Source organism: Crotalus tigris, unplaced genomic scaffold (assembly GCF_016545835.1).
Source record: "Crotalus tigris isolate CLP2741 ecotype Arizona unplaced genomic scaffold, ASM1654583v1 scf7180000021160.8983255:1529534, whole genome shotgun sequence".
In the NCBI taxonomy this organism is placed as follows: domain Eukaryota; kingdom Metazoa; phylum Chordata; class Lepidosauria; order Squamata; family Viperidae; genus Crotalus; species Crotalus tigris.
This window is the reverse complement of record NW_024098373.1, coordinates 790,001-816,433: the sequence shown is the minus strand read 5'-3', so window position 1 is coordinate 816,433 and position 26,433 is coordinate 790,001. Positions and strand designations below refer to the sequence as shown.

Here is a 26,433-nt window from a genome sequence, read left to right as displayed (position 1 = left end):
CCTCTTTCAAACCAGTGTCCCTCTCTGTATGTCTAGTTTGTCTTTTCATTAATTAGTATGTTTAGTTTAATGAAAAGAAGGACAAGGGGGGACATGATAGCAGTCTTCTAGTATCTCAGGGGCTGCCACAAAGAAGAGGGAGTCAAGCTGTTTTCCTAAGCACCTGAAGGCAGGATGGAGACTAATCAAGGACAGAAACAATCTAGAATTAAGGAAAAACTTCCTGACAGTTAGAACAATTAACCAGTGGAACAACCTGCCTCCAGAAGCTGTGAATGCTCCAACATTGGAAGTTTTTAAGAAGAGACTGGACAACCATTTGTCTGAAATGGTATAGGGCAGGGGTAGGCAACCTTGGCTCTTTTATGACTGGTGGACTTCAACTCCCAGAATTCCTGAGCCAGCATGGCTCAGCTTGCAAACCTCTCCCTGTCCCCTCAGCATGGCTGGTTCAGGAATTCTGGGAGTTGAAGTCCACGAGTCATAAAAGAGTCAAGGTTGCCTACCCCTGGTATAGGGTTTCCTGCCTGAGCAGGGGGTTGGACTAGAAGTCCTCCAAGGTCCCTTCCAACTCTGTTATTTTGACCAGAACATGGACTTTGCTGTCTTCAAAAGAGCGACCTTTGTCTTTCAGAAGTAGATGGGCTGCTGAATCCTGTCCTGATGGGTTTGTCCTCCTGTGTTGTGCCAAGCCTTTGTGATGTGGTTGTTTTGTTTTTCGGCCGATCCGCTAACCAGAACTTTCTGACCCCCTCCAGAGTTGCCATGTCACCCTTCCTGAGGATTGGGCTGTCCAATTATGACAGTGGCCCCTACCTCCCATCGCAAGGAGACGTGATCGATCCCTATTGCGCCGTGATAGTGAAGGAGGCGATGGAGGCCGGTAAGCAAATACCTCTTTCTGCCTGACCATCCTTTGCAGTTGGGTGTGAGATGAAGGTCTTCTGTTCCCTTGAATTTCAATTGAGAAATTGGAGAGCGGGAGTTTCAATGATAGCTTAAGGTATTGTTTTCTCTTGGATTTTGACCTTAACCCCAAGGGACACTCTGAATCTCAATGAGGAAAGAAGAGACAAAGAATAGCTATTTAATCTTTTTTCATGCTGGTTCCTTTCCAGCTCAAAGTTATCCACTCCTCAAACTGTTGTTTTTTTAAAAAAACAAAACAAAATAAAAAAAACCCCATCAGGTCTCTATTTACCAATAAAGGAGAATATCTATAGTGGGTGCGATACCAGCACAGCTGCACAAAAGGGGTGAAGCTTGTGTTGGGACCGCTTTTATCGCTTCTCCATCCCTTTACTCTAAGGGTCTTCAAACTTGGCCCTTTTACGACTGGTGGACTTCAATACCAGAATTCCTCAGCCAGCTTCCATTTTGTTTGTTAGATTTAAGACAGGGGTCTTCAAACTTAGCCCTTTTATGACTTGTGGGCTTCAACTCCCAGAATTCCTCAACCAGCCACCATCCATTTTATTTGTTAGATTTAAGACTGGGGTCTTCAAACTTGGCCCTTTTATGACTTGTGGGCTTCAACTCCCAGAATTCCTCAGCCAGCCTCCATTTTGTTTGTTAGATTTAAGCCAGGGGTCTTCAGACTTGGCTGTTTTATGACTTGTGGACTTCAACTCCCAGAATTCCTCAGCCAGCCTCCATTTTGTTTTTTAGATTTAAGACAGGGATCTTCAAACTTGGCCCTTTTATGACTTGTGGACTTCAACTCCCAGAATTCCTCAGCCAGCCTCCATTTTGTTTGTTAGATTTAAGCCAGGGGTCTTCAAACCTGGCCCTTTTATGACTTGTGGACTTCAACTCCCAGAATTCCTCAGCCAGCCTCCATTTTGTTTGTTAGATTTAAGCCAGGGGTCTTCAAACTTGGCCCTTTTATGACTGGTGGACTTCAACTCCCAGAATTCCTCAACCAGCCACCATCCATTTTATTTGTTAGATTTAAGACAGGGGTCTTCAAACTTGGCCCTTTTATGACTTGTGGGCTTCAACTCCCAGAATTCCTCAGCCAGGCACGCGTGGCTGGGAGTTGAAGTCCACAAGTCATAAAAGGGCTAAGTTTGAAGACCCCCTGCTTTACTCACTCTGCACATCTCCGATCAATATCTTTAATTTGAGCTCTACAAATACAACAATACACATTTAATGCTTAAAGTCAGGGCCGCCCTCAGGTGATGGTCAAAATGGCGTCCGCTGTGGTGAATTCAAAGCCCCACCTACTTTTAAAAAAGTGGGTTGCAGATAAAACATAGTTGTGATCACACCCTCGTGGCCACCAGCTTATCTTTTCGCACTAAACCTGAGTAGAAAATAACATAAAACAGGCTCTTCTGTGTTAGAAATGTTTACAAGTAATCCTCGACTTACAACGAGCAACTAAATTTCATTTTTGATGTGTGCCGTGCCCACAGTAAAAAAATGACAATAAAGGTATCTTATTTCTTATTATTGTTATTTAGTGACCGTTCGAATTTACAACAGCACCCAAAATAATGACAGGAGTATTTTTCAGACTTAGGACCACTTCAGCATCCCCACGGTCACATGACCAAAATTCAGAAGCTTGGCCACTGACTCATATTTATGACAGTGTCCCAGGGGTCACGTGATCCCCTTTTGTGACCTTCTGACAAGCAAAGTCAATGGGGGACACCAGATTCACTTAAGAACCGTGTGACTCATTTAAGAACGGCAGGGATTCAATTAACGACCGTGGCAAGAAAAGTCGTAAAAAGTCGTAAAATGTTAAGTGAACACTGACTTAACCACCGTCTCATTCAGCAACAGAAAGTTTGGGCTGAATGGTGGTCATTAAGTCGAGGACCCCCTGTCAATCATGCTAATAATAAAGTCACTGCATTTTGCTGCAGCCTGCTCTGGAGAAATGCTCTTAAATAATGGACTTGCCAAGCTTAGTCAGTTAAATTGTAATTCAAGAGGGCCAGTAGGCTAAAAATAACTCCAGTTAATGCAGAAAAACACTTGGTCGCGCACCGAAAGGTCAGGGCAATTAATGCAATTTGCACACTCGGGTGCCTATACAGTACATATTCTCCACAACATCCTTCAGCCAATGAGAGAACTCACTAAGAAAATTTGAAAATCCTGTGGCATTTACTAAAATGAGTAACCACAGAACTAGGGGGCAGGTGAATATCACATTTGGTTTCTATCAAGTTCCTTGGTTTGTTTGTTTGTTTTTTGTGAATTTGACAAATGTAATTCATCAGATTTGAGACTATTTATACATTTTGGTTACATTCCCCCCCCCAAACATAAACATTTTCCTTTGGCGTTCAGAAAAGGCTATGAATTTGCATTGAATTATCGCTAGTCCTCGACTTACAACAGCTTGTGGTAAGTTTAAAGTTACAACGGCACTGAAAAAACTAACTCATGGCCGTTTTTCACACACACCATTGCAGCATTTGACCCCCGTGGTCAAAATTCTGATACTTGGCAAATGACTCATATTTATGACGCTTGCAATGTCCGGAGGTCACGTTTTGCGACCTTCTGACGAGCAAAGTCAATGGGTTCACTTTATAACCGTGTTACTCACTGAGCAGCTGCAATGATTCACTTAACAACTGAGGCAAGAAGGGTCGTAAAATAGGGGGGAAACTTCACTTAACAGCTATTTTGCTTAGCGATGGAATTTGGGGGGGGCAATTCTAGTTGTAAATCGAGGACTATCTGTATTGGAAGTTTTCTCCCGTTGATGAGGATCAGGAAAAGTTTGGAACAACTGAGAAAAATTGAGGGTGGAGAATATTGTCCAGCCATGAGATAGAGAAAGAGAGAGTGGGGGGTGGTAGGCATGTTGGGACCCAGAGGTGCGCATTTTGGCTGGTGTTTTGCGATGTTCCCTATGTTTTGATGGCATTGTGCGTATAAAAAAGGAATTACTACTGTCCATCCTAGAGAAAGGCCAAGTGTTTGTCCAGAAGAAGCCGACAATGTATCCACCTTGGAACAGCACTTTCGATGCCCACATCCACAAGGGCCGGGTCATGTCCGTTGTGGTGAAGGACAAGACGGCGGAGATGGTCTCGGAGACCACCGTGGAACTCAACCTTGTTGCTGAAAAATGCAAGAGAAATAACGGGAAAATTGAAATTTGGGTAAGTTTCAACACAGTGGACCAGCATTAATTTTTAAAAGCTTTCATATATTGGGCTTCAGTCATCCTCCCTCCCTCTTTTTCCTTCCTTCCTTCCTTCCTTCCTTCCTTCCTTCCTTCCTTCCTTCCTTTCTTCCTTCCTTCCTCCCTCCTTCTTTTTCTTTTTTCTTTTGATTTCTTTCCTTCTATCCTCCCTCCCTCCCTCTTTCTTTCTTTCTTTCTTTCTTTCTTTCTTTCTTTCTTTCTTTCTTTTTTTCTTTCTCTTTCTCCTCTCTCTTCCTTACTCCCTCTCTCTCTTCTTTCTCTTTCTTCATCCTTCCCTTCCTCCTTCTACCTATCCCTTCCTCCCTTCCTCTTTCTTTCTCTCTGTCTTCTTTCTTTTCCTTTTCTCTCTCCTTTCCTTTGTCAATTTGTAAAACCCCGCTTCCATAGTAAGCCCGGACTGGGTATATTATTAAAAAGAAACCTCTGATTTAAAAGAAAAAAAAAACTCTGACTGCATTCCAATTTTCTTTTTTAAATTCTATTTCATTGTCTTCTTTTTCAGCTTGAACTAAAACCCCAAGGAAGGATGTTAATGAACGCAAGATACTTTTTGGAAAGTACCGGCAAGTATCAATATTGCTCATGTGCTTTTCAGGGCTTTTTAACATTCCACCCCCATTCCTGCCCAACTTGAAAGCAAGAATATTTTGAAATAAAAATTTAAAAATTGATCAGGGCTGCAGAAAAATTTCTCAGCACCCCATTTTTCCACACACGGGTAGTCCTCGTCTTACGACCACACAATGGAGCCCCAAATTTCCATTGCTAAGCAAGATAGTCGCTAAGCGAGTTTTGCCCCATTTACAATCCCTTGACAATTGTTAAGTGGTTAAGTTGTTAAGTTAGTAAAATGGTCGTTAATTGAATCTGACTTCCCCATTGACTTTGCTTGTCAGAAGGTTGCAAATGGGGATCACGTGACCCCGTCATAAATATGAACCAGTTACCAAACATCCGAGTTTTGATCACGTGACCATGGGGATGCTGCAACGGTCGTAAGTGTGAAAAACGGCCGTAAGTCACTTTTTCCTGTGGTGTTGTAACTTCGGCCACTAAATGAACTGTTGTAAGTCGAGGACTACCTGTATTTACTCGTCTGAGTTCTCCCTCTATATTTATTTTATTTTATTTATTTTATTTATGAGACTTATATACCGCTTTAAGTGCAAGCACTCTCTAAGCGGTGTACACCAGTAAGCAATGTATATATATATATATATATATATTTACATTGCCCCCAACAATCTGGGTCCTCATTTTACCTACCCCGGAAGGATGGAAGGCTGAGTCAACCTTGAGCCGGTGAGATTTGAACCGCTGACCTGCTGAACACAGTCAGCTAAAGTGGCCTGCAGTACTGCACTCCAACTGCTGCGCCACCTCGGCTCTTCATTTGCTGGATATTTCCTGCCTCAGGATGTACTTGCATCCATCCTGCTTCTAAGAGTTTCAAAGAGAGGCTGAATCCCTTTCACACGACCGTCCCTTTCGCTATAAAACTCCGATGCGGTGTTTTGTTTTGTTTTCCACATGACCTCTACTTAAGAAACCAAATTTCTTCACGGGATGATGGCCTCTGTTTTGACATAGTTTATGCAGACATGTCAAACTCGCGACATCACGTGACATCATGCGACGTATCGGGGCTTTTTCCCCATTGCTGGCAATGGGGCGGGCGTGGTTTCCTCGTGACGCATCCGGCCCGCGGCCTGGCAGTTTGACACCCCTGGTTTAGTGTTTCCCAAATCTTGGCAGCTTTAAGATGAGTGGACTTCAACTCCCAGAATTCCCCAAGCTTGCTGGGGAATTCTGGGGGTTGAAGTCCACCCGTCTTAAAGCTGCCACGATTTGGGAAGCACTGTCCTAGTTTTCAACTCAGTTTGGGAATTGATGACTTCAACCATAATAGAATAACAGAGTTGAAAGGCACCTTGGAGATCTTCTAGTCCAGTGGTTCTCAACCTTTTTAATGCCGCGACCCCCAACCGGTTGTAAGTCGAGGACTACTCAACCAGTCATAAGTCGAGGACTACTCAACTGGTGCAGCACCGTTTGTAGAATGGGACTTTTGGCGGGCTCAGCAGGGCAGAGACAGCCTGGACAATTCCTATTGGCTTTGAAAGCCAATAGAATTAGACTCTATTCAAGAGAGTCTATTCTATTGGCTTTCAAAAGCCAATAGAATAAAAGGGAGTAGCACAGCTAAGGAAAAGGGGGGGGAAAATGGCGGACTGCGTTGTTTGGCGACCCCCATGAAATGGTCGTTCGACCCCAAATGGGGTCCCGACCCACAGGTTGAGAACCGCTGTAATCTAGTCCAATGCCCATCAGCCTCAACAAAATCAGTTAGGCCGCTGAGGTAGGCAACCTCGGCTCTTTTATGACTCGTGGACCAACTCCCAGAATTCCTGAGTCAGGAATTCTGGGAGTTGAAGTCCATGAGTCATAAAAGAGCCGAGGTTGCCTATCCCTGATTAGGGGAATTGTTATCTGGCAATATCTAGAAAGGGTTTTGCGTTTTTGGGGGGGTTCAAAGAAGCCAGCATTTAAGATTATGGAGACTGTGTTTAGTGCACCCATCTAAACCCCAATCTAAACAACCCTTCTTCTCAAGATGCTAGTTTTTTCACAAGCAAGAAAAGTATCAAATCGTCCCCCCCACCCCTCCAGCAAACACATTTCTGGTAAAGTCCAGAAATAACATAAGCACCGCTCAATTCTCCTGATGGTAACAGTGGCTCTAAAGATTTTAGGAAGTGTGGCTGGTTATTTTTATCAGTTTAGGGTGTTTCTTCACAGTTTTTCGAACTGTTTTAAATACGTGTTATTTAAGTTCATGGCCTGACCACCGAATTTCTTCCCTCGATGCTACCTCTTTCTTTTTCTGCCTCTTACTCAGATGATCCAGAGTTTATCGACTGCGAAAAGGAGGGTTTTTTCTCGCTACATCAACGGAGGGGAGCCATTAAGCAAGCGAAGATTCATAATGTCAAGTGCCACGAGTTTACAGCCACTTTCTTTCCCCAGCCCACGTTCTGCTCTGTTTGCCACGAATTTGTCTGGTACGACCAAAGAGTTTCTTTTGGGGCGGGTCTGTGAAGGACAGGATGCAGCTTTCTTTCCTGATGGGAAGATGGTTCCTGTGGAGAGCTGTTATGATCCATTGGTCAAAAGAGCTGTTACGATCCATTGGTCAAAAGAGCTGCTATGATCCATTGGTCAAAAGAGCTGTTACGATCCAGTGGTCAAAAGAATTGTTATGATCCATTAGTCAAAAGAGCTGTTATGATCCACTGATCAAAAGAGCTGCTACGATCCATTGATCAAAAGAACTGCTATGATCCACTGATCAAAAGAATTGTTATGATCTATTGATCAAAAGAGCTGCTATGAGCCATTGGTCAAAAGAGCTGTTATGATCCATTGGTCAAAAGAGCTGTTATGATCCATTGGTCAAAAGAGCTGTTATGATCTGTTGGTCAAAAGAATTGTTATGATCCATTGGTCAAAAGAGCTGCTATGATCCAGTGGTCAAAAGAATTGTTATGATCCATTGGTCAAAAGAGCTGCTATGATCCATTGGTCAAAAGAGCTGTTATGATCCATTGGTCAAAAGAGCTGTTATGATCCATTGGTCAAAAGAGCTGTTATGATCTGTTGGTCAAAAGAATTGTTATGATCCAGTGGTCAAAAGAGCTGCTATGATCCAGTGGTCAAAAGAATTGTTATGATCCATTGGTCAAAAGAGCTGCTATGATCCATTGGTCAAAAGAGCTGCTATGATCCATTGGTCAAAAGAATTGTTATGATCCATTGGTCAAAAGAGCTGCTATGATCCATTGGTCAAAAAAGCTGTTATGATCCATTGATCAAAAGAGCTGCTATGATCCATTGGTCAAAAGAGCTGCTATGATCCATTGGTCAAAAGAGCTGTTATGATCCATTGGTCAAAAGAGCTGCTATGATCCATTGGTCAAAAAAATTGTTATGATCCATTGGTCAAAAGAGCTGCTATGGTCCATTGGTCAAAAGAACTGTTATGATCTGTTGGTCAAAAGAATTGTTATGATCCATTGGTCAAAAGAGCTGTTATGATCCAGTGGTCAAAAGAGCTGCTATGATCCATTGATGAAAAGAGCTGTTATGATCCATTGGTCAAAAGAACTGTTATGATCCATTGGTCAAAAGAACTGTTATGATCCATTGGTCAAAAGAACTGTTATCATCCATTGGCCAAAAGAGCTGCTATGATCCATTGGTCAAAAGAACTGTTATGATCCAGTGGTCAAAAGAGTTGTTACGATCCAGTGGTCAAAAGAGCTGCTATGATCCATTGATCTAGTTCTAGTTGCTAAGATTCATTAACGCTAACCATACATCCATAGTTATTTAGTCTTATTTGGGTTGAGTTGAAGCATCCTAACCCAGCCCCAAAGAGCTTTAGATGAGACCTCAGCAGCACCACTTTAACCCTGATTAACCGTCATGGACTGACATGTGCAGCTTCCTGTTGAGAGCTGTTAAATGTTTCTACTGTTGTAGGAGGAAAAACCAACAGGAGCAGATGGAGAATCTCCAGCCCTGGAAGAACCATGTATTCATAGATATTTGGTCCTATCTGGGTTGAGTTGAACCATCTTCATCCTCACCAGCTTTAGATGAGACCTCAAAAGCATCACTTGGTTGATCAGGGTTTGAGATCTGCAGCTTCCTATTGATCCAGTGGCATCAATTTTGAGTTCAAAAAAATCAGACAAATTCCCCTTGAGGGTCAAAAACACGTCAGTTGGGAATCCTTCTTAATCCAGATTTGATCCATTCCAATTTGGTTTCCTAATCTGAACCAATCTGGTAGGTAAACTGGATTTAGAAAGGTGAATTGAATCATCAAAATTGGGTTTGCTTCATTTTGTTTTTCCAACTGGATAAATCTGCCTTTTTCACATGCTGCAGGACTTTTGAACCTCTGAATCAAATGAATTTTTTTTTAATTTGACAAGTTAAATTCAATAAGCTTGAACACGAATCACTGCACTTGTTGATTTTTTAAAAAGTCATTTTTCTCAAATGCAGACATGATTTGAAATCTCTTTTATATTAATACTGTTTTTCCTTTTTATTCCAGGGGGCTTAACAAGCAAGGCTATCAGTGCAGACGTAAGATCTTTCAGTATATTATATTTATATGTTGATGGTTATCCTAACTGTGCAATGGTTCTTAACATTCAGTTCTGAAAAGCTTGAGAATGAATTAAGCATAATTAAATAATTACAGAAATCCCTGCATGGAAACAAAGCAATTATTTTTTTTAAGTGTTCCAATCCTGTTCATAGTTTCACTGTTTTCACAACCCAGTATGTTTCCAAATCATTGTCAATCCCTGAGAAAGAAAATAGACATTATGGGGTCTGTTTTTCTTAGGGTCTTCAGGAAATAAAATTAGTTCCAAGAATAAGAAGCCACAATCAAGGGAGAAATTATTTCCTGATTTAATTGAAATCTTCAGCTTTCCATCTCAGTCAAAACACAAGAGTTACTAGATGTCATTTTCTGCCTTCTAAATTGGAGCCATCTCAAACTTTAGAATAACTCAACCCTTTTTTCAGATTGACAGTCATAATTTGAGTAATGCTGGGAGCTGCACTCTCAAAAAGAATAAAAAGAAAACCTTGCCTAAAATTAGATTTAACCGACACTATTATTTAATTTAATATCAGGACTACATCTAGCTGTAAAGGTGTAATTGTGCTCTCCTTCCGTCATATCAAAATGACAATTGTGGGTGGAATTTAGCAGAGCCCCAGTGATTGCTCCTGAGACTGGAGAGGCTGGGAATCGTACACACACACACACACACACACACACACACACACACACACACACACCACAGACATACAAACACACCTCAAATTCCTTTTCTATTTTTTTAGCTGCCTAGCTTGGTCTCTGAACTTCAGGAATTATAGAGACAAATTTTATGCAAAACTGAACTTGAAAAAAAAACAGAATAAACAAAGTTGGTTGGGACCTTGGAGGTCTTCTAGCTCAACCCCCTATGCAAGCAGGAAACCCTATGCCATTTCAGACAAATGGTTTTCAAAGGGGATTTGAATGAATATCTCCCAGAAGAAGGGGTAAGGAACTGTTCTGACTGGGACCACATTGAACTGTTTCCTTCGCCCCATCATGCTGTATTTCTGCCCAATAGTGTGTAAAAGAGTACACACTATTTGTGTTGTGGTCCTTCTGTGTCCCCTGTAAAACTTGTCAGCAAAGTGGGTCTCTTTTTTCCCTCAGAATGCAATGCTGCCATTCACAAGAAGTGTATTGACAAAGTCATCGCAAAGTGTACTGGATCAGCTATCAACAGTAGAGAAACCATGGTAAGTTTTGGCTTGTGTTATTTTTGTGATTTGTTGAGTAGCTAGGGTCACCCGACATACAAGGCACTAAACTTGGTTATAATAACCTTGATTTGAGTGACAGAACAGTCACTCTGAGGGCTGCCTGAGGAATTCTGGGAGTTGAAGTCCACAAGTCTTAAAGTGGCCAAGTTTGAAGACCCCTGTAGCTGGCTGAGGAATTCTGGGAGTTGAGGTCCACAAGTCTTAAAGTGGCCAAGTTTGAAGACCCCTGTAGCTGGCTGAGGAATTCTAGGAGTTGAAGTCCACAAGTCTTAAAGTGGCCAAGTCTGAAGACCCCTGTAGCTGGCTGAGGAATTCTGGGAGTTGAGGTCCACAAGTCTTAAAGTGGCCAAGTTTGAAGACCCCTGTAGCTGGCTGAGGAATTCTGGGAGTTGAAGTCCACAAGTCTTAAAGTTGCTAAGTTTGAAGACCCCTGTCATAGTAGGCTGTGCAAAGCCAGTTCTTTTAATAAGTTACTAGCTCGGGGTACAATGAGAATACCCCCAAAAGTAATTGAAACCTGGTTCCTGAAGTAATTCCCAATACAATACCAGATAGTCCTCGACCTAACGACCACAATCCAGCCCAAAATTGATGTCGCTAAGTGAGTTTTGCCCCATTTTATGAACTTCAGTGAATCAGCTGAAGTTGTTAAGTTAGCTGTTCAGTTAGTAACACAGTTGTTCAGCGAATCTGGCTTCCCCATTGACTTTTTGACTTTCAAATGGTGGCAAAAGGTGATCACATGACCTCCAGGACACTGTAAACATCACAAATGTGAGTTCAGTTGCCAAGTGCCGGATTTTGACCCCGTGACCCCAAGGATGCTGCAACCGTCGTAAGTGCGGAAAAACAAACATAAGTCATTTTTTTCAGTGCTGCTGTAACGTGGAACAGTCACTAAACGAATGGGTATAAGTCAAGGACTATCTATAAATCATACAAAGTCCAACACTAACGAAGATTCGGCATATTGTGTGAATGCACCCCGCTTGAACTTTTATGTTTTATTGATTATGTTGTGATTTCTTTGATTGTTGTGAGTCTCCCAGAATCGTTGAGAGTTGGGCAGGCCACAAACATAAATAGTAATAGTAATAGTAGTAAAGTTGGAAGGGACCTTGGAGGTCATCTAGTCCAACCCCCTGCTCAGGCAGGAAACCCTACACCATTTCGGACAAATGGCTGTCCAGTCTCTTCTTAAAAACTTCCAGTGTTGGAGCATTTACTGCTTTTGGAGGCAGGCTGTTCCACTGATTAATTGTTCTCACTGTCAGGAAGTTTCTCCTTAGTTCTAGGTTGCTTCTCTCCTTGATTAGTTTCCGCCCGTTTCTTCTTGTCCTGCCTTCAGGCGCTTTGGAGAATAGCTTGACTACCTCTTCTTTGGGGCAGCCCCTGAGATATTGGAACACAGCTATCATGTACCCCCTCGTCCTTCTCTTCGTTAAACTAGACATACCCAATTCTAGCAACCGTTCCTTATATGTTTTAGCCTCCAGTCCCCTAATCATCTTTGTTGCTCTTTTCTGTACCACAAAAATTGTTTTTTATCATACAACCATGTGTGAAATCACAGCTGCCTGTTCAAAGCTACAGGGGTATGTTTTAAAACTTATTTCCTTCCCTTTTTCTTCCAGTTCCACAAGGAGAGGTTTAAGATCGACATGCCCCATCGCTTCAAGGTATACAATTATAAAAGCCCCACCTTCTGCGACCATTGTGGAACACTGCTCTGGGGCCTGGCACGGCAGGGCTTAAAATGCGATGGTGAGTTGGAGATAAATGGGGGGATCTCCAGCATGACTTTTGAGCCACACTACAGGTAGTCCTCGGCTTACGACCACAATTGAGCCCAAAATTTATGTTGCTAAGTGAGACAGTTGTTAAGCGAGTTTTGCCCCGTTTTACGAACTTGTGTCTAGTTGTCTTGGCATACAATGCCCTATAGCACCATAATGAAATGCAATGAAAGGTCTGCAAGAAAATAACCAAGCTCAGAGAGCACCAAGGACCCCAGTCCTCCTCTTCCTGTTCCTCTTCCTCCTCCTCCTCTTCTTCCTCCTCCTCTTCTTCCTCCTCCTCTTCTTCTTCTTCTCCTCCTCCTCCTCCTTTTCCTCCTTCTCCTCCTGTTTTTCTTGTTCTTCTTCTCTTCCTCCTCCTCCTCGACTCTGCAAACCCCACTCCCTTCTAGCACTGATGAGGTTACTTACTTGGGTCACGAAACATCTGCAAGAAAGCAACCAAGCTCAGAGATCACCAAGGACCCCACAGTAGTAGTTCTTCTCCTTCTCCTCCTCCTCCTTCTCCTCCTCCTCCTCCTCCTCCTCCTCCTCCTCTTCTTCTTCTCCTCCTCCTCCTCCTCCTCCTGTTTTCTTGTTCTTCTTCTTCTCCTCCTCCTCCTCCTTCACTCTGCAAACACCACTCCTTCTAGCACTGATGAGGTTACTTAGTTGGATTATGAAACATCTGCAAGAAAGCAACCAAGCTCAGAGATCACCAAGAACCCCACAGTAGTAGTTCTTCTCCTTCTCCTCCTCCTCCTCCTCCTCCTCCTCCTCCTCCTCCTCCTCCTCCTCCTCCTCCTCCTCTTCCACCACCACCACCACCACCACCACCACTCTGCAAACCCCATTCCCTTCTAGCACTGATGATGTTACCAAGTTGGGTAATAAAACTTCTGTAATAAAGCCACCAAGGTCAGAGAGTACCAAAGACTGTACAGATTAACCGTGAGCTACCGATGCTCTCTTCTGTGAGATTTTGTGCTCTTCAGACAAATCCGAGCCCACTTTTTCAAGCATACTGTTCCCCCCAAATATGCCTATTATTGATTTTACGGGGGCAGCTGGACGTTTTATTGATCCTCTGCTGCAACCTTCTAAACTCAACATCCCACTTAAGGGCCACTGTAGTTTATGTCCTGTCCAGGCAGTGAACGATTTAGCAGTAAAATGTTAGAAAATTAAAGCAAAAAAAGCAAGGTTCGGCTTGGGGGCAGGAGAAGAACAACGTCTCCCTATTTTAAAAACAAACATCTTGCAAGCCATTTTGAAGCCAGAAATCTGATCGGTGATTTTGGTCATTTTGGTGATTTTGCAGCCTGCGCGATGAACGTCCACCACAAATGCCAAACCAAGGTGGCGAATCTTTGCGGCGTGAACCAGAAACTCATGGCGGAAGCGTTGGCACTCATTGAGAGCAGGCAACAAGTGAGTAAGCAGGATGTCTTGCGAAGAAAAACGGGCAGGGGAAAATGAATGGAGAACATCTTAGTTTGCAGCCACTGTGAGTTGTCCGTGACCTGATCCTCCGGACAACGGATTCCCCTAGCACCGCTAGCGTGCACGCAAGTTCCACAGCCAGTTTGCGCCTGCTTGTGGGGCTAGCGCCTGCATGCATGCACAAACAAGACCGCTAGGGTGCACACGGGTTGCACGGCCCATTTGCATATGCATGCAGGGCTAGTGGCAATGGCTAGCACCTGCACGCCTACACAAACAGGGTCGCTAGCGCCGTGTGGGTTTGTGCAGCCCCATTTCTGCGCACATGCACAAACTTCCCAGCTGCTCCCTTTCCCTCTGGGCCGCCAGCATGAAAAGGTTGGTAACCTCTGCTCTAGTGGTCTTCTAGTCCAGGAGTCCACAACCCGCGGTCCGTGGACCGGTACCGGGCCACGGCATGCCGCACAATCAAGCAAAGCCCTATCCGCGGGATGCAGGCAGCACACAAAACCACGCACCCTCCGGTCCGCGGAAAAAACATCTCTCCACGGAACCGGTCCCTGGTGCCCAAAAGGTTGGGGATCTCTACCCTTGGAGAAGCAAAAAAATAAAATAAAAATGTTTGGCTAGGGAATTCTGGGAGTTGAAGTCCACCTAGCTTAAAGTTGTCGAAGTTGAGAAACGCTAGTAACGCCCCCGTCGCTCTTTCTTTTAAGGATTTCTCCTTCTGGGTTTTTCGTTTGCTTTCCCACATACCTGCAGATATCTGCACACGAGGATGTTTTCATTCCTGTATCACATAACTTGGGTCTCCTCGGACACCGAAACAAATCTTCCCCTTATTTTTTTTTTCATCTAATCGCACAATTGTAGCACCGATGCTCCAGTAACCCCAATAATAGGAAACTGGTTGTCTTATATGGAGCAGTGAGGAAGAACTGGAAAAAGCAGTCCTTGACTTACGACAGCAATTGAGCAAACGTTTCCCTTGCTAAGCGAGACAGTTGTGAGCTGGTTTTGCCCCATTTTATGACCTCTCCTGCCACAGCTGTTAAATGAATCACTGCAGCTGCGAAGCTAGTCACACCGTTGTTAAGCGAATCCGACTTCCCCGTTGACTTTGCTTGTCGAAAGGTCGCAAAAAAGGGGATTACGTGACTCCCCAGGACACTGCAACCGTCATAAATATGAGTCAGTTGCCAAGCGCCTGAGTTTTGCTTATGTGACCGTGGGGATGCTGCAACGGTCATGTGTAAAACGGTCATTTTTCAATTCCGTTGTTACCTCAAACCGTCACTAAATTAATGATTGTAAGTCGGGGACTGCTTGTAAACAAAAATCTAGGGGACGTTCCACTCCAGGGCAGTGGCAAATCTTTGCAATTCTCCTTGCAAAACCCAAGCCTCTTCTTCCATAGCTGGATGCAATTTTGCAAATCGGTGTCTTTTTTAGACCTTGCATCTCTTGGACACAGGGTCAAACGCTGCATCAAAAAGTAGAAACGTTCTCTTCTATCTCAAAGGTGCTTTTTCATGAGGCAACTGGACTTCCTTATTTTTCTTTGAAGACGTTTCGCTTCTCATCCAAGAAGCTTCTTCAGGTTCTGACTGGATGGTGAGGAATGGAAGGATTTATATTCCTTGCAGACAGCTGGTCATTTGCCTCCTTTTAGAGCAGCGGTTCTCAACCTGTGGGTCGGGACCCCATTTGGGGTCGAACAACCATTTCACGGGGGTCGCCAAACAACACAGTCCGCCATTTTTTTCCCCTTTTCCTTAGCTGTGCTACTCCCTTTTATTCTATTGGCTTTTGAAAGCCAATAGAATAGGCTCTCTTGAATAGAGTCTAATTCTATTGGCTTTCAAAAGCCAATAGGAATTGTCCAGGCTGTCTCTGCCCTGCTGAGCCCGCCAAAAGTCCCATTCTGCAAACGGTGCTGCAAGTTGTCTGTAGGGAAGGTGAGCTGTCTGGAAGCTTCCACCCCTCCCTGCTGAGCAACTACTAAAAATGTAAGAAAAAGAGGGCCAGGGGTGGGAGGTGGGAGGCCGGCGGGCGCAGGGAGGGTTGCTGGCGCACATGGGGCCCGGCGGGTGCCTTACCTCCTTTGGGCTGGGCCAGCTGGTGGCCCAGCCGGTGGTCGGCCTGCACCGTCTGTGCCCTTGCCAGCTACGCCTCGGCCAGCACAGGGGGCGGCACCTACGCATGCGCAGCTCTCCCAGGCAGGGAAAGTCCTCGACTTACAACTGGTTGGGTAGTCTTCGACTTACGACCGGTTGGGTAGTCCTCGACTTACGACCGGTTGGGGGTTGCGGCATTAAAAAGGTTGAGAACCATTGTTTTAGAGAGTCGTTGAGGCCACTTGGGGATTTATCTGTTCCAAGAAGGCTCCACACCCATTTGCATTACTCAGGTGACCTGAGGACACAGACCAACCTCCAAGTGGCCTCAACAACTCTCTTTGTTGTGTCCGACCCATCGCGACCCCATGGACAACGTTCCTCCAGGCCTTCCTATCCTCTACCATCTTTTAGAGTCCATTTAAACTCACGCCTACTGCTTCAGTGACTCCATCCAGCCACCTCATTCTCTGTCGTCCCCTTCTTCTCTTGCCCTTCATCTTTCCCAGCATCAGGCTCTTCTCCAGTGAGTCCTTTCTTCTCATTAGGTGGCCAAAGTACTTGAGTTTCCACTTCAGGATCTGGCCTTCTAAAAAGCAGTCAGGGTTGATCTCCTCTAGGACTGACCGGTTTGATCGCCTTGCAGTCCAGGGGACTTGCAAGGAATCTTCTCCAGCACCATAGTGCTCTCCAAAAGAAGGCAAATGACCAGCTGTCCGCAAGGAGTATAAATCCTTCCATTCACCAGCATCCTTTCAGAGCTGAAGAAGCTTCTTGGATGAGAAGTGAAACGTCCTCAAAGAAAAACAAGAAAGTCCAGTTGCCTCCTGAAAAAGACCTGGATGATGGAGAATCTCCATAGATGTTCTCTTCTATCCTATGCTTGCTGATCGGTAGGGCCGTCGGATCGGCACCTGCCCCACCTCTGCGTGAGGTCAGCCAGCATGTTGCACCGTTGTGTTATTTTTTTTCCCCACCCTGCTTGTTCTGTGTGTTGACTCAGGCACGAGGTCTACGTGATTCAGAGCAGATTTTACGAGAAGGACCGGTTGACATCTCCTGCGTGAAGGAGGAGCAGCCAGAAGCCCCAACAGGCAGAAAAGGTTTTGCGTTTTATTAATACCTTTTCCCAGTAGAATTTTCTTTACCTGTACAGGTAATCCTCAGCGTACGACCGCGACTGAGCCCAGCGTTGTTGCGGCTAAGCGAGAAATTTGTTAAGTGAGTTTTGTCCCATTTTACGACCTTTCTGGCTACATCTGTTAAGTGAATCGCTGCAATTCTTAAATTCGTAACACGGTTGTTAAGTGAATCTGGCTTCCCCTCCCCCACATTGACTTTGCTTGTCAGAAGGTGGTAAAAGGGGATCGCGTGACCCTGAGACACTGCAACCGTCATAAGTACGAGTCAGTTGCCAAGCATCTGAATTTGGATCATATGACCTATGGGGAAATGCTACAATGGTCATCAGTGTGAGAAACGGTCATAAGTCACTTTGTTCAGTGACGTTGTAATTTTGAACGGTCGCTAAATGAACGGTTGTAAGTCGAAGGACTACCTTCGACTTACAACCGTTCATTTAGTGACCGTTCAAAATTAACTGGTGTTAATTAACTGGTGTTAACTGGTATAACTGGTGTTAACTTTAATTAAGTCACACACACACACACACGCCCAGCCAACCAGCATGAAGGACTGAAGAATTCTGGGAATTGAAGTCCAGAAGTCTTCAAGTTACCAAGTTTGGAGACCCCTGCTATAGGGTCATGTTGTAAGACTCTGCCTTAAGGGATGGAATGAAGATTTTTTTAAAATACATTAATAAATATTTCAACACGAATGCTCTGGAATCTTTTTGTAGAGCCACAGGGAATTTTCTGGGAATCCCCAGCAGACGACATCCCAGTTTCGGATTCTCCAGTGGAACTGGAACCGAGGAGAGACATCCAAGCGGAATTGCCAAAGTTAACCATAGATGACTTTTACCTGCACAGAACACTGGGGAAGGGAAGTTTTGGCAAGGTAAGGGGGGGGGGGTAGGAGGAGAGTACAAACTTGATTTTTAAAGTGTGGGGGGGAATGTGTAGCCCTTTTCACACTTCTGCCCTCTCCACTCTCCAATGTTCACATCCTTCCCTTTGGAAAAGCTAGTACAGGGGTGGCGAAGCTATGGCATGCCGTTGCCCCAGCCTTGCCTCCGCCCGTGACCCCTTCCTTACCAACAGCCTCCCTGGAGGAGAGTCACCCCTGAGCGTGGCCCACGCGGAGGAGCGCAGCCAAGAACATGGCAGCCAGGCAGCGTAGACAAGACTCTGCCCTCACGCCCCAACGCACACAGTTGATGCTGCAGGGCGTGGGCAGAGGGCGTGGCCGCCATGGTGCTGCTGGGCTGCCTGGGTGATCTGCGGCAGGCCCTGGAGGTGGTGAGTGGCCCTGTGGGCAGGCAGGGTGGGGCAGAGCGGGGTTAGGGCAGGGGGTGGAGCAGGGGTGGGGCCAGTTTTTGAGCCCTTGGTCTCTAAAACAGTGATTCTCAACCTTTTTAATGCCGTGACCCCCAACCGGTCGTAAGTCGAGGACTACTCAACCGGTTCTAAGTCGAGGACTACTCAACTGGTGCAGCACCGTTTGCAGAATGGGACTTTTGGTGGGCTCAGCAGGGCAGAGACCGCCTGGACAATTCCTATTGGCTTTTGAAAGCCAATAGAATTAGACTCTATTCAAGAGAGTCTATTCTATTGGCTTTCAAAAGCCAATAGAATAAAAGGGAGTAGCACAGCTAAGAAAAAGGGGGAAAAAATGGCGGACTGCGTTGTTTGGCGACCCCCGTGAAATGGTCGTTTGACCCCAAATGGGGTCCCGACCCACAGGTTGAGAACCGCTGCTCTAAAAGGTTCGCCATCACTGGGCTAGTATGAAGGGAGAGCTGGGGAGCTGCTAAGCCACCATTCCTCTCTTATATTGAAAAGACCCTCTGAAATTAGAGCCAGGAAGAAAGGTGAAACTTCCTGCCAATGGGAAACCAGCTCTCAGACAAACTCAGAGTTGAGTTGAAGTATACAAAAAAAATCAGTGGTGGGATTCAGCCGGTTCGCACCGGTTCGGTAGAACCGGTAAGGAAATTTTGTTGAGTTCGGAGAACCGGCTGAACTCATGCTGCTTCTGGAAGTCCATTCTAAGCCTCAAAGGCCTGGAGGAGGTCTCCCAGGCCTAGAACGGCCCATCAGAAGTGCATGGATGTCACTTCCGGAAGTCCGTTCTAGGCCTTGTGGAGGCCTCCCAGGCCTAGAATGGCCCGGCGGAAGTGCGTGGATGTCACTTCCGGAAGTCTGTTCTAGGCCTGGTAGAGGCCTGGAGGAGGTCTCCCAGGCCTAGAACGGCCCGCCGGAAGTGCATGGATGTCACTTCCGGAAGTCCGTTCTAGGCCTTGTGGAGGCCTCCCAGGCCTAGAACGGCCCGCCGGAAGTGCATGGATGTCACTTCCGGAAGTCCATTCCAGGCCTCGGAGGCCCAGGCCTGCATCCAGGCAGAGAACTGGATGTTCAGGGATTTGAATCCCACCACTGAAAAAAGTCCCCTTTTGCCACGATTTCAAATGCAGCAGTCCCTGGTCCAGAAATAATTTGGCTCAGCTGCTAAATATAGGTAGTCCTCGAATTACAACGACAGTTGGGCCCAAAATTTCCATTGCTAAGCGAGATGTTGTTAATGTGAGTTTTGCCCCATTTTACAACCTTTCTTGCCACAGTTGTTAATTGCATCCCGGCAGTGGATGGGTGTTAAGTGAATCGGGCTTCCCCGCTGACTTTGCTTGACAGAATGTCGGAAAAGGGGATCAGGCGACCCCTGGACACGGCAACCGTCATAAATACGAGTCCGTAGCCAAGGGTCTGAATTTTGATCACGTGAGCATGAGGAATGCTGCAAGGGTTATAAGTGTGAAAAACGGGTCAAAAGCCACTTTTTAAAGTTTGAATGGTCACTAAACGAAACTGTTGTAAATTGAGGACTACGTATACTCCTAACATGGTGGTCCGTACAGATCCACAACTGATTGCAAATGGATGCAAAGCCCTCAGGTTCGTATGTGTGAATTATCTTTCCACTTTTATCCCAAAGGTGTTTTTTCCTGAGGCAACTGGACCTCCTTGTTTTTCTTTGAAAATGTTTCGCTTCTCATCCCAGAAGCTTCTTCAGCTCTGACTGGATGGTGGGGAACGGGAGGATTTATACTCTTTGCAGAGAGCTGGTCATTTGCCTTCTTTTTAGAGAGTCGTTGAGGCCACCTGGAGGTTTATCTGTTTCCTCAAGTTCTTTTCAGCAATTCCAAGAAGGCTCCACACCCATTTGCACAACTCAGGTGACTTTGAGGAACACAGATCCCCACCATCCAATCAGAGCTGAAGAAGCTTCTTGGACGAGAGGTGAAATGTCTTTAAAAAAAAACACGAAAGTCCAGTTGTCTCCTGAAAAAAGCACCTTTGGGACAACAAAGACCTGGGTGACTGAGAATCTCCATAGACCAGTGGTTCTCAACCTTTTTAATGCCGCCACCCCTAATCGGTCGTAAGTTGAGAACTACTCAACCGGTCGTAAGTCGAGGACTATTCAACTGGTGCAGCACCGTTTGCAGAATGGGACTTTTGGCGGGCTCAGCAGGGCAGAGACCGCCTGGACAATTCCTATTGGCTTTTGAAAGCCAATAGAATTAGACTCTATTCAAGAGAGTCTATTCTATTGGCTTTCAAAAGCCAATAGAATAAAAGGGAGTAGCACAGCTAAGGAAAAGGGGGAAAAAATGGCGGACTGCGTTGTTTGGCGACCCCCGTGAAATGGTCGTTCGACCCCAAATGGGGTCCCGACCCACAGGTTGAGAACCACTGCCATAGAAATTTCCACTTTTATGACTTTGCTCATCTAACCTGCTTATTGGTGATGTTTTTTTCTCCAGGTTTTCCTTGTGGAACTCAAAACCACAAACCAGTTTTTCGCCATGAAAGCCCTGAAGAAGGAGGTGGTCCTGATGGATGACGACGTGGAATGTACCATGGTGGAGAAGCGGGTCCTCTCGCTGGCTTGGGAGCACCCATTTCTCACCCACGTCTTCTGTACTTTCCAAACGAAGGTAAAAATACGCATTAGTCGGTGAACCAGTTGGTGCAAATCACATGGGTGGTTTAGAGCAGGGGTAGGCAACCTTGGCTCTTTTATGACTCGTGGACTTCAGCTCCCAGAATTCCTGAGCCAGCATGAAGAGAACTATGGCGCTCTTGATGACTGGTAGACTTCAACTCCCAGAATTCCCGAGCCAGCCATGCTGAGGGGAAAGGGAGAGGTTTCCATGCTGAGCCTGCTGGTTCAGGAATTCTGGGAGTTGAAGTCCACCAGTCATGAAGGGGCCATAGTTTCCCTCATGCTGGCTCAGGAATTCTGGGAGTTGAAGTCCATGAGTCATGAAGGGGCCAAGGTTGCCTACCCCTGTTCTAAGTCCTGCTGTTCTAAGCGGTGAGCCTCCTAGACCAGGGGTGGGGAACCTTGTCTCTTTTATGACTCATGGACTTCAATTCCCAGAATTCTTGAGCCAGCATGGGGAGATGAGGCAGCGACTTGCTCTCAGTCTAATCTCTTAGAATTGTTAAGTTGTGTACTTAAAAGATTTACTAAATGAACATTGTCTCACAATTCCCTTCTCTAACTTCATCTGTTCCAGATATGTTGGGATGGTAAGGTAATCTAGTAGCTCCAAGTCTACCTCTAGGGCTTTTGCCCAAGTTCTAAAGGTCATCCTTCTCTCCCTTGCTAGGAGAACCTCTTTTTTGTCATGGAGTACCTCAGCGGCGGAGACCTGATGTTCCATATTCAGAACTGTCACAAATTTGAAATGGACCGCGCAAGGTGAGGTGGGCCTGCCTTTATCAAACTCTTCCATCAATAGAGGACAATATTTGTAGCTCAGGTTTCAACTGTGGGGTCCTTGGTGCTCTCCAAGCTTGGTGGTTTTCTTACAGACGTTTCATTGCCCAATTAGGTAACATCATCGGTGCTAATAAGGAGCGCTCCCATTTTATATTCTAGCGCAGGGGTAGGCAACCTTGGCTCTTTTATGACTGGTGGACTTCAACTCCCAGAATTCCTGAGCCAGCATGGCTCAGCTTGGAAACCTCTCCCTTTCCCCTCAGCATGGCTGGCTCAGGAATTCTGGGAGTTGAAGTCCACGCCTCATAAAAGAGCCAAGGTTGCCTACCCCTGTTCTAAGTCCTCCTGTTGTAAGCGGTGAGCCTCCTAGGCCAGAGGTAGGCAATTTGGGCTCTTTTATGACTGGTGGACTTCAACTCCCAGAATTCCTGAGCCAGTGTGGCTCAGCATGGAAACCTCTCCCTTTCCCCTCAGCATGGCTGGCTCAGGAATTCTGGGAGTTGAAGTCCACCAGTCACAAAAGAGCCAAGGTTGCCTAACCCTGTCCTAAGGCCTCCTGTTTTAAGCGGTGAGCCTCCTAGCTCAGGGGTAGGCAACCTTGGCTCTTTTATGAGGCGTGGACTTCAACTCCCAGAATTCCTGAGCCAGCATGGAAACCTCTCCCTTTCCCCTCAGCATGGTTGGCTCAGGAATTCTGGGAGTTGAAGTCCACGAGTCATAAAAAGAGCCAAGGTTGCCTACCCCTGTTGTAGCGCCTTGCCGTGCCAGTGTTGGCGGGGGGTCATCTTAGAGGTTTTACGTTGGGCTGTTTACGGTTGATTTGTTTGGGAGTTCCTTGATTGGGGTATGGTTTATTTCTTGATTGTTGGTCTGATGTTAATCTTGGAGTTCATCTCTGCTCATCTGGGTGCTGATTGCTGATGGGGAGGTGGTTGGGTTTTTTTGTTCTCTTCTTGGCTTGTTGATTGCCTCTTTTGCATAATACATAGACAATGTTTATATCTATGTGTCTGTTGATGGCCAATTTGTCAGAGTCCCAAGCTTCCAGGAATTCTCTAGCATTTTTTGAACTTGGCTTGGTCTAGGACAGAGGGGGAAGCACTTTACACAGGTGCGTGTGTGCGCATGCGCACGGGGCCCTGAGCCCATGCGCACCGCAAATGGGGCTGGGCTAGTGCCTGCGTGATACTCAGTAGCCCTGACCCGTTCTTGCGTGGCACAGCGCAGCATCGCCCATTTTTGTGTCCCGTGGCGTGGCAGTGGCCCATTCCCATGCCTCACAACGCTGTGGCATCCGTTTTTGCATCTTGCAGCATGATGGCAGCCCGATTTTGTGCTAGTGCAAGTGAGGGGGTGTGCGCACATACGTGCATGCAATGGACAGCATGTCCTGTGGCCAGCAGGCCATGGCCCACTATCGGGCTATAGCCCACAAGTTGGAGACCCCTGGTTTAGGATGGTCACAGTTTCCCAGCTGAAACTATGGTCAAGTCTGCCACATGCTGTGAAATTAAAGAATTTTCATCAGGTTTTCTGACTGCCAGAAAGTCCACCTGTGTGGCTGTGATGAGTCCACAATGACTTGATAGAACATCGTCAATCAGTCAGCATCCATTACACCATAAACTCTGAGCACATTAAGCTGGGCGTCTGTAACTGTAACCTCCATCTTGACTTTTTGATGTACCTACCAGAGACAACCCGTTGCGAGAATCTCATTTCTATTCTGTGCTTTTATTGAGTAGACAGACAAATAGAAATGATAACAGAAATTATTAATAATAATTGTAAGTCAATACAATGAATAAGGAGGATATCTGTAGCTCAGGGTTGACATGAGGGGTCCTTGGTACTCTCTGAGATAACTTGTTTTCTTGCAGACGTTTCATGACCCTAACTAGGTAACATTTAGAAGGGAGTGTGGTTTGGGGGGGGGGGCAGAGGAGGAGGAGGAGGAGGACGACGACGACGACGACGACTGTGGGGTCCTTGGTGCTCTCCGAGCTTGTTGGTTTTCTTGCAGACGTTTCATGACCTAACTAGGTAACATCATCAGTGTTAGAAGGGAGTGGGATTTGGGGGGGGAGGAGGAGGAGGAGGAGTGTGGGATCCTTGGTGCTCTCTGAGCTTGGTTGCTTTCTTGCAGACGTTTCATGACCTAACTAGGTAACATCATCAGCATAGTATGCTACCATTGATGATGTTACTTACCGTAATTTGGGTAACGAAACATCTGCAAGAAAACAAGCTTAGAGAGCACCAAGGACCCCTTAAATACAATGGTTAATATCACCTGATCCAGCCAGCTGGATTCTACTTTGGTGCTTGTTGTGATAAAAGAAATATCTCTACATTTTATAGGTTCTATGCTGCTGAAATCATCTGTGGATTGCAATTCCTTCATTCCAAAGGCATCATCTACAGGTAGGGATTTTTTTATTTGTTTACTTTAATCCTGAAATCTTGCCATTCCCAAATCAAAGATTAGAGTGCAGAGAGCTGTAAACTTGGAGGGTTCCCTGCAGATTCTTATTGTTGTTCTGGTGGTTGTTGCCCACATTTTGATTGCGTGACCAGGGGGATGCTTCAACAGTTGTAAGTGTGAAAAACGGTCATAAAATCACTTTTTTTCCGGTGACATTGCAGCTTTGAATGGCCACTAAATGAATGATTGTTAAGTTGAGGGCTATCTCAATTATGTATGTTCACAGCCAGGAGGTACAAGGGTACCTTGGTACTCAACTGCTTTGAAAACCATTGAATTTGCTATTCAACGCATTTTGACTGGAAAAATTGGTCCAGGTACTCACCGTTCTGTTTGATACTCAACGGACAAGCTAGCACTTGTTGCTCTCAGCTGCCTTGTGACCCACTACGTCGTTCCTTACGGGAAAGATGGGTTTGGTACTCAATGTTTATGGTACTCATTGCACCAATTAATGATGAGTACCGAGGTACCACTGTACTTCCAAAAGAATTAAGAAAGGTGGGATATAAATCAAATAAATAAATAGATGTTAGGCACAAGGAGTGGCAGCTGCAATGGATTGGGAAATAGCGATAGCACTTAGAATACCGCTTCACAGTGCTTTACAGCCCTCTCTAAGCTGTTTGCAAAGTCACCATATTGCTCCCAACAATCTGGGTCCTCATTTTACCGACCTCGGAAGGATGGAAGGCTGAGTCAACCTTGAGCTGGTCAGGATCAAACTGGTGGCAGTCGGCAGAATTAGCCTGCAGTACTGCATTCTAACCACTGTGCAACCACAGCCCTTCCTTCCTTCCTTCCTTCCTTCCTTCCTTCCTTCCTTCCTTCCTTCCTTCCTTCCTTCCTTCCTTCCTTCCTTCCTTCCTTCCTTCCTTCCCACTTACCAATAGTACTTAGACTTATATACCACTTCACACTGCTTTACAGCCCTCTCTAAGCCATTTACAGAGTCAGCATATTGCCCCCAACCATCGGGGTCCTCATTTTACCGACCTCGGAAGGATGGAAAGCTGAGTCAACGTTGAGCCGGTCAAGATCGAACTGCTGGCAGTTGGCAGAATTAGCCTGAAGTATTGCATTCTAACCACTGTGCAACCACAGCCCTTCCTTCCTTCCTTCCTTCCTTCCTTCCTTCCTTCCTTCCTTCCTTCCTTCCTTCCTTCCTTCCTTCCTTCCTTCCTTCCTTCCCACTTACCAATAAGACTTATATACCACTTCACACTGCTTTACAGCCCTCTCTAAGCCAGTGGTTCTCAACCTTTCTAATGCCGCGACCCCATAATACAGTTCCCCATGTTGTGGTGACCCCCAACCACTTATACATCACCGGGTACCAGGGGCGTGGCCAAAGAAAAGGGAAAAAAATGGCGGACAGCCTTGTTTGGCGACCCCCGTGAAATGGTCGTTCGACCCCAAATGGGGTCCCGACCCACAGGTTGAGAACCACTGCTCTAAGCAGTTTACAGAGTCAGCCTGTTGCCCCCAACCATCGGGGTCCTCATTTTACCGACCTCGGAAGGATGGAAAGCTGAGTCAACGTTGAGCCGGTCAAGATCAAACTGCTGGCCGTCGGCAGAATTAGCCTGCAGTACTGCCTTCTAACCACTGCGCCATCAAGGCTCTTAAATGGAAATGGAGAAGAGTATCTTACGTTACCCCCCCCCCCAAAAGGGACTTTTAAAGGAAAAGATCTAACTTTTCAAACTCTTTCAGAGACCTCAAGCTTGATAACGTTCTCCTCGACAAAGAAGGCCACATCAAGATTGTTGACTTTGGAATGTGCAAAGAGAACATGTTAGGGGATGCTAAAACCAGCACCTTCTGTGGGACCCCCGATTATATTGCCCCTGAGGTAGGTGGGCCTTTTTCATCCAAAAAAAAAAAAAAAACATATCAAGGACAGTTGCTGGAATTGGGTCTCGTCTAGTTTAATGAAGAGAAGGACCAGGGGTGACATGTTAACAGTGTTCCAATATCTGAGGGGCTGCCCCAAAGAAGAGGGGAGTCAAGCTATTCTCCAAAACATCTGAAAGCAGGACAAGGAGCAACGGATGGAAAATAATCAAGGAGAGAAGCAGCCTAGATCTAAGAAGAAATTTCCTGACAGTGAGA

At 45.7% G+C, this 26,433-nt stretch overlaps 1 protein-coding gene across 2 annotated transcripts in view; it reads left to right on the top strand.

Annotated features, from left to right (window-relative positions):
• Positions 1 to 26,433, top strand: part of PRKCQ (protein kinase C theta) — a 47,263-nt gene that overhangs the window by 12,017 nt on the left and 8,813 nt on the right. For both annotated transcript variants that reach the window (XR_005559897.1, XM_039369538.1), the window contains exons 2-15: positions 759 to 883; positions 3,934 to 4,133; positions 4,680 to 4,740; positions 7,077 to 7,239; positions 9,303 to 9,334; positions 10,476 to 10,561; positions 12,220 to 12,349; positions 13,682 to 13,791; positions 16,924 to 17,023; positions 17,782 to 17,942; positions 20,869 to 21,042; positions 21,721 to 21,812; positions 24,195 to 24,257; positions 26,035 to 26,173. Coding sequence is in view for 1 of the 2 variants with exons in the window: in XM_039369538.1 (XP_039225472.1) it covers positions 766 to 883; positions 3,934 to 4,133; positions 4,680 to 4,740; positions 7,077 to 7,239; positions 9,303 to 9,334; positions 10,476 to 10,561; positions 12,220 to 12,349; positions 13,682 to 13,791; positions 16,924 to 17,023; positions 17,782 to 17,942; positions 20,869 to 21,042; positions 21,721 to 21,812; positions 24,195 to 24,257; positions 26,035 to 26,173 (1,629 nt within the window). In the remaining variant the exon portion in view is untranslated. The remainder of the gene's footprint in view (positions 1 to 758; positions 884 to 3,933; positions 4,134 to 4,679; positions 4,741 to 7,076; positions 7,240 to 9,302; positions 9,335 to 10,475; positions 10,562 to 12,219; positions 12,350 to 13,681; positions 13,792 to 16,923; positions 17,024 to 17,781; positions 17,943 to 20,868; positions 21,043 to 21,720; positions 21,813 to 24,194; positions 24,258 to 26,034; positions 26,174 to 26,433) is intronic.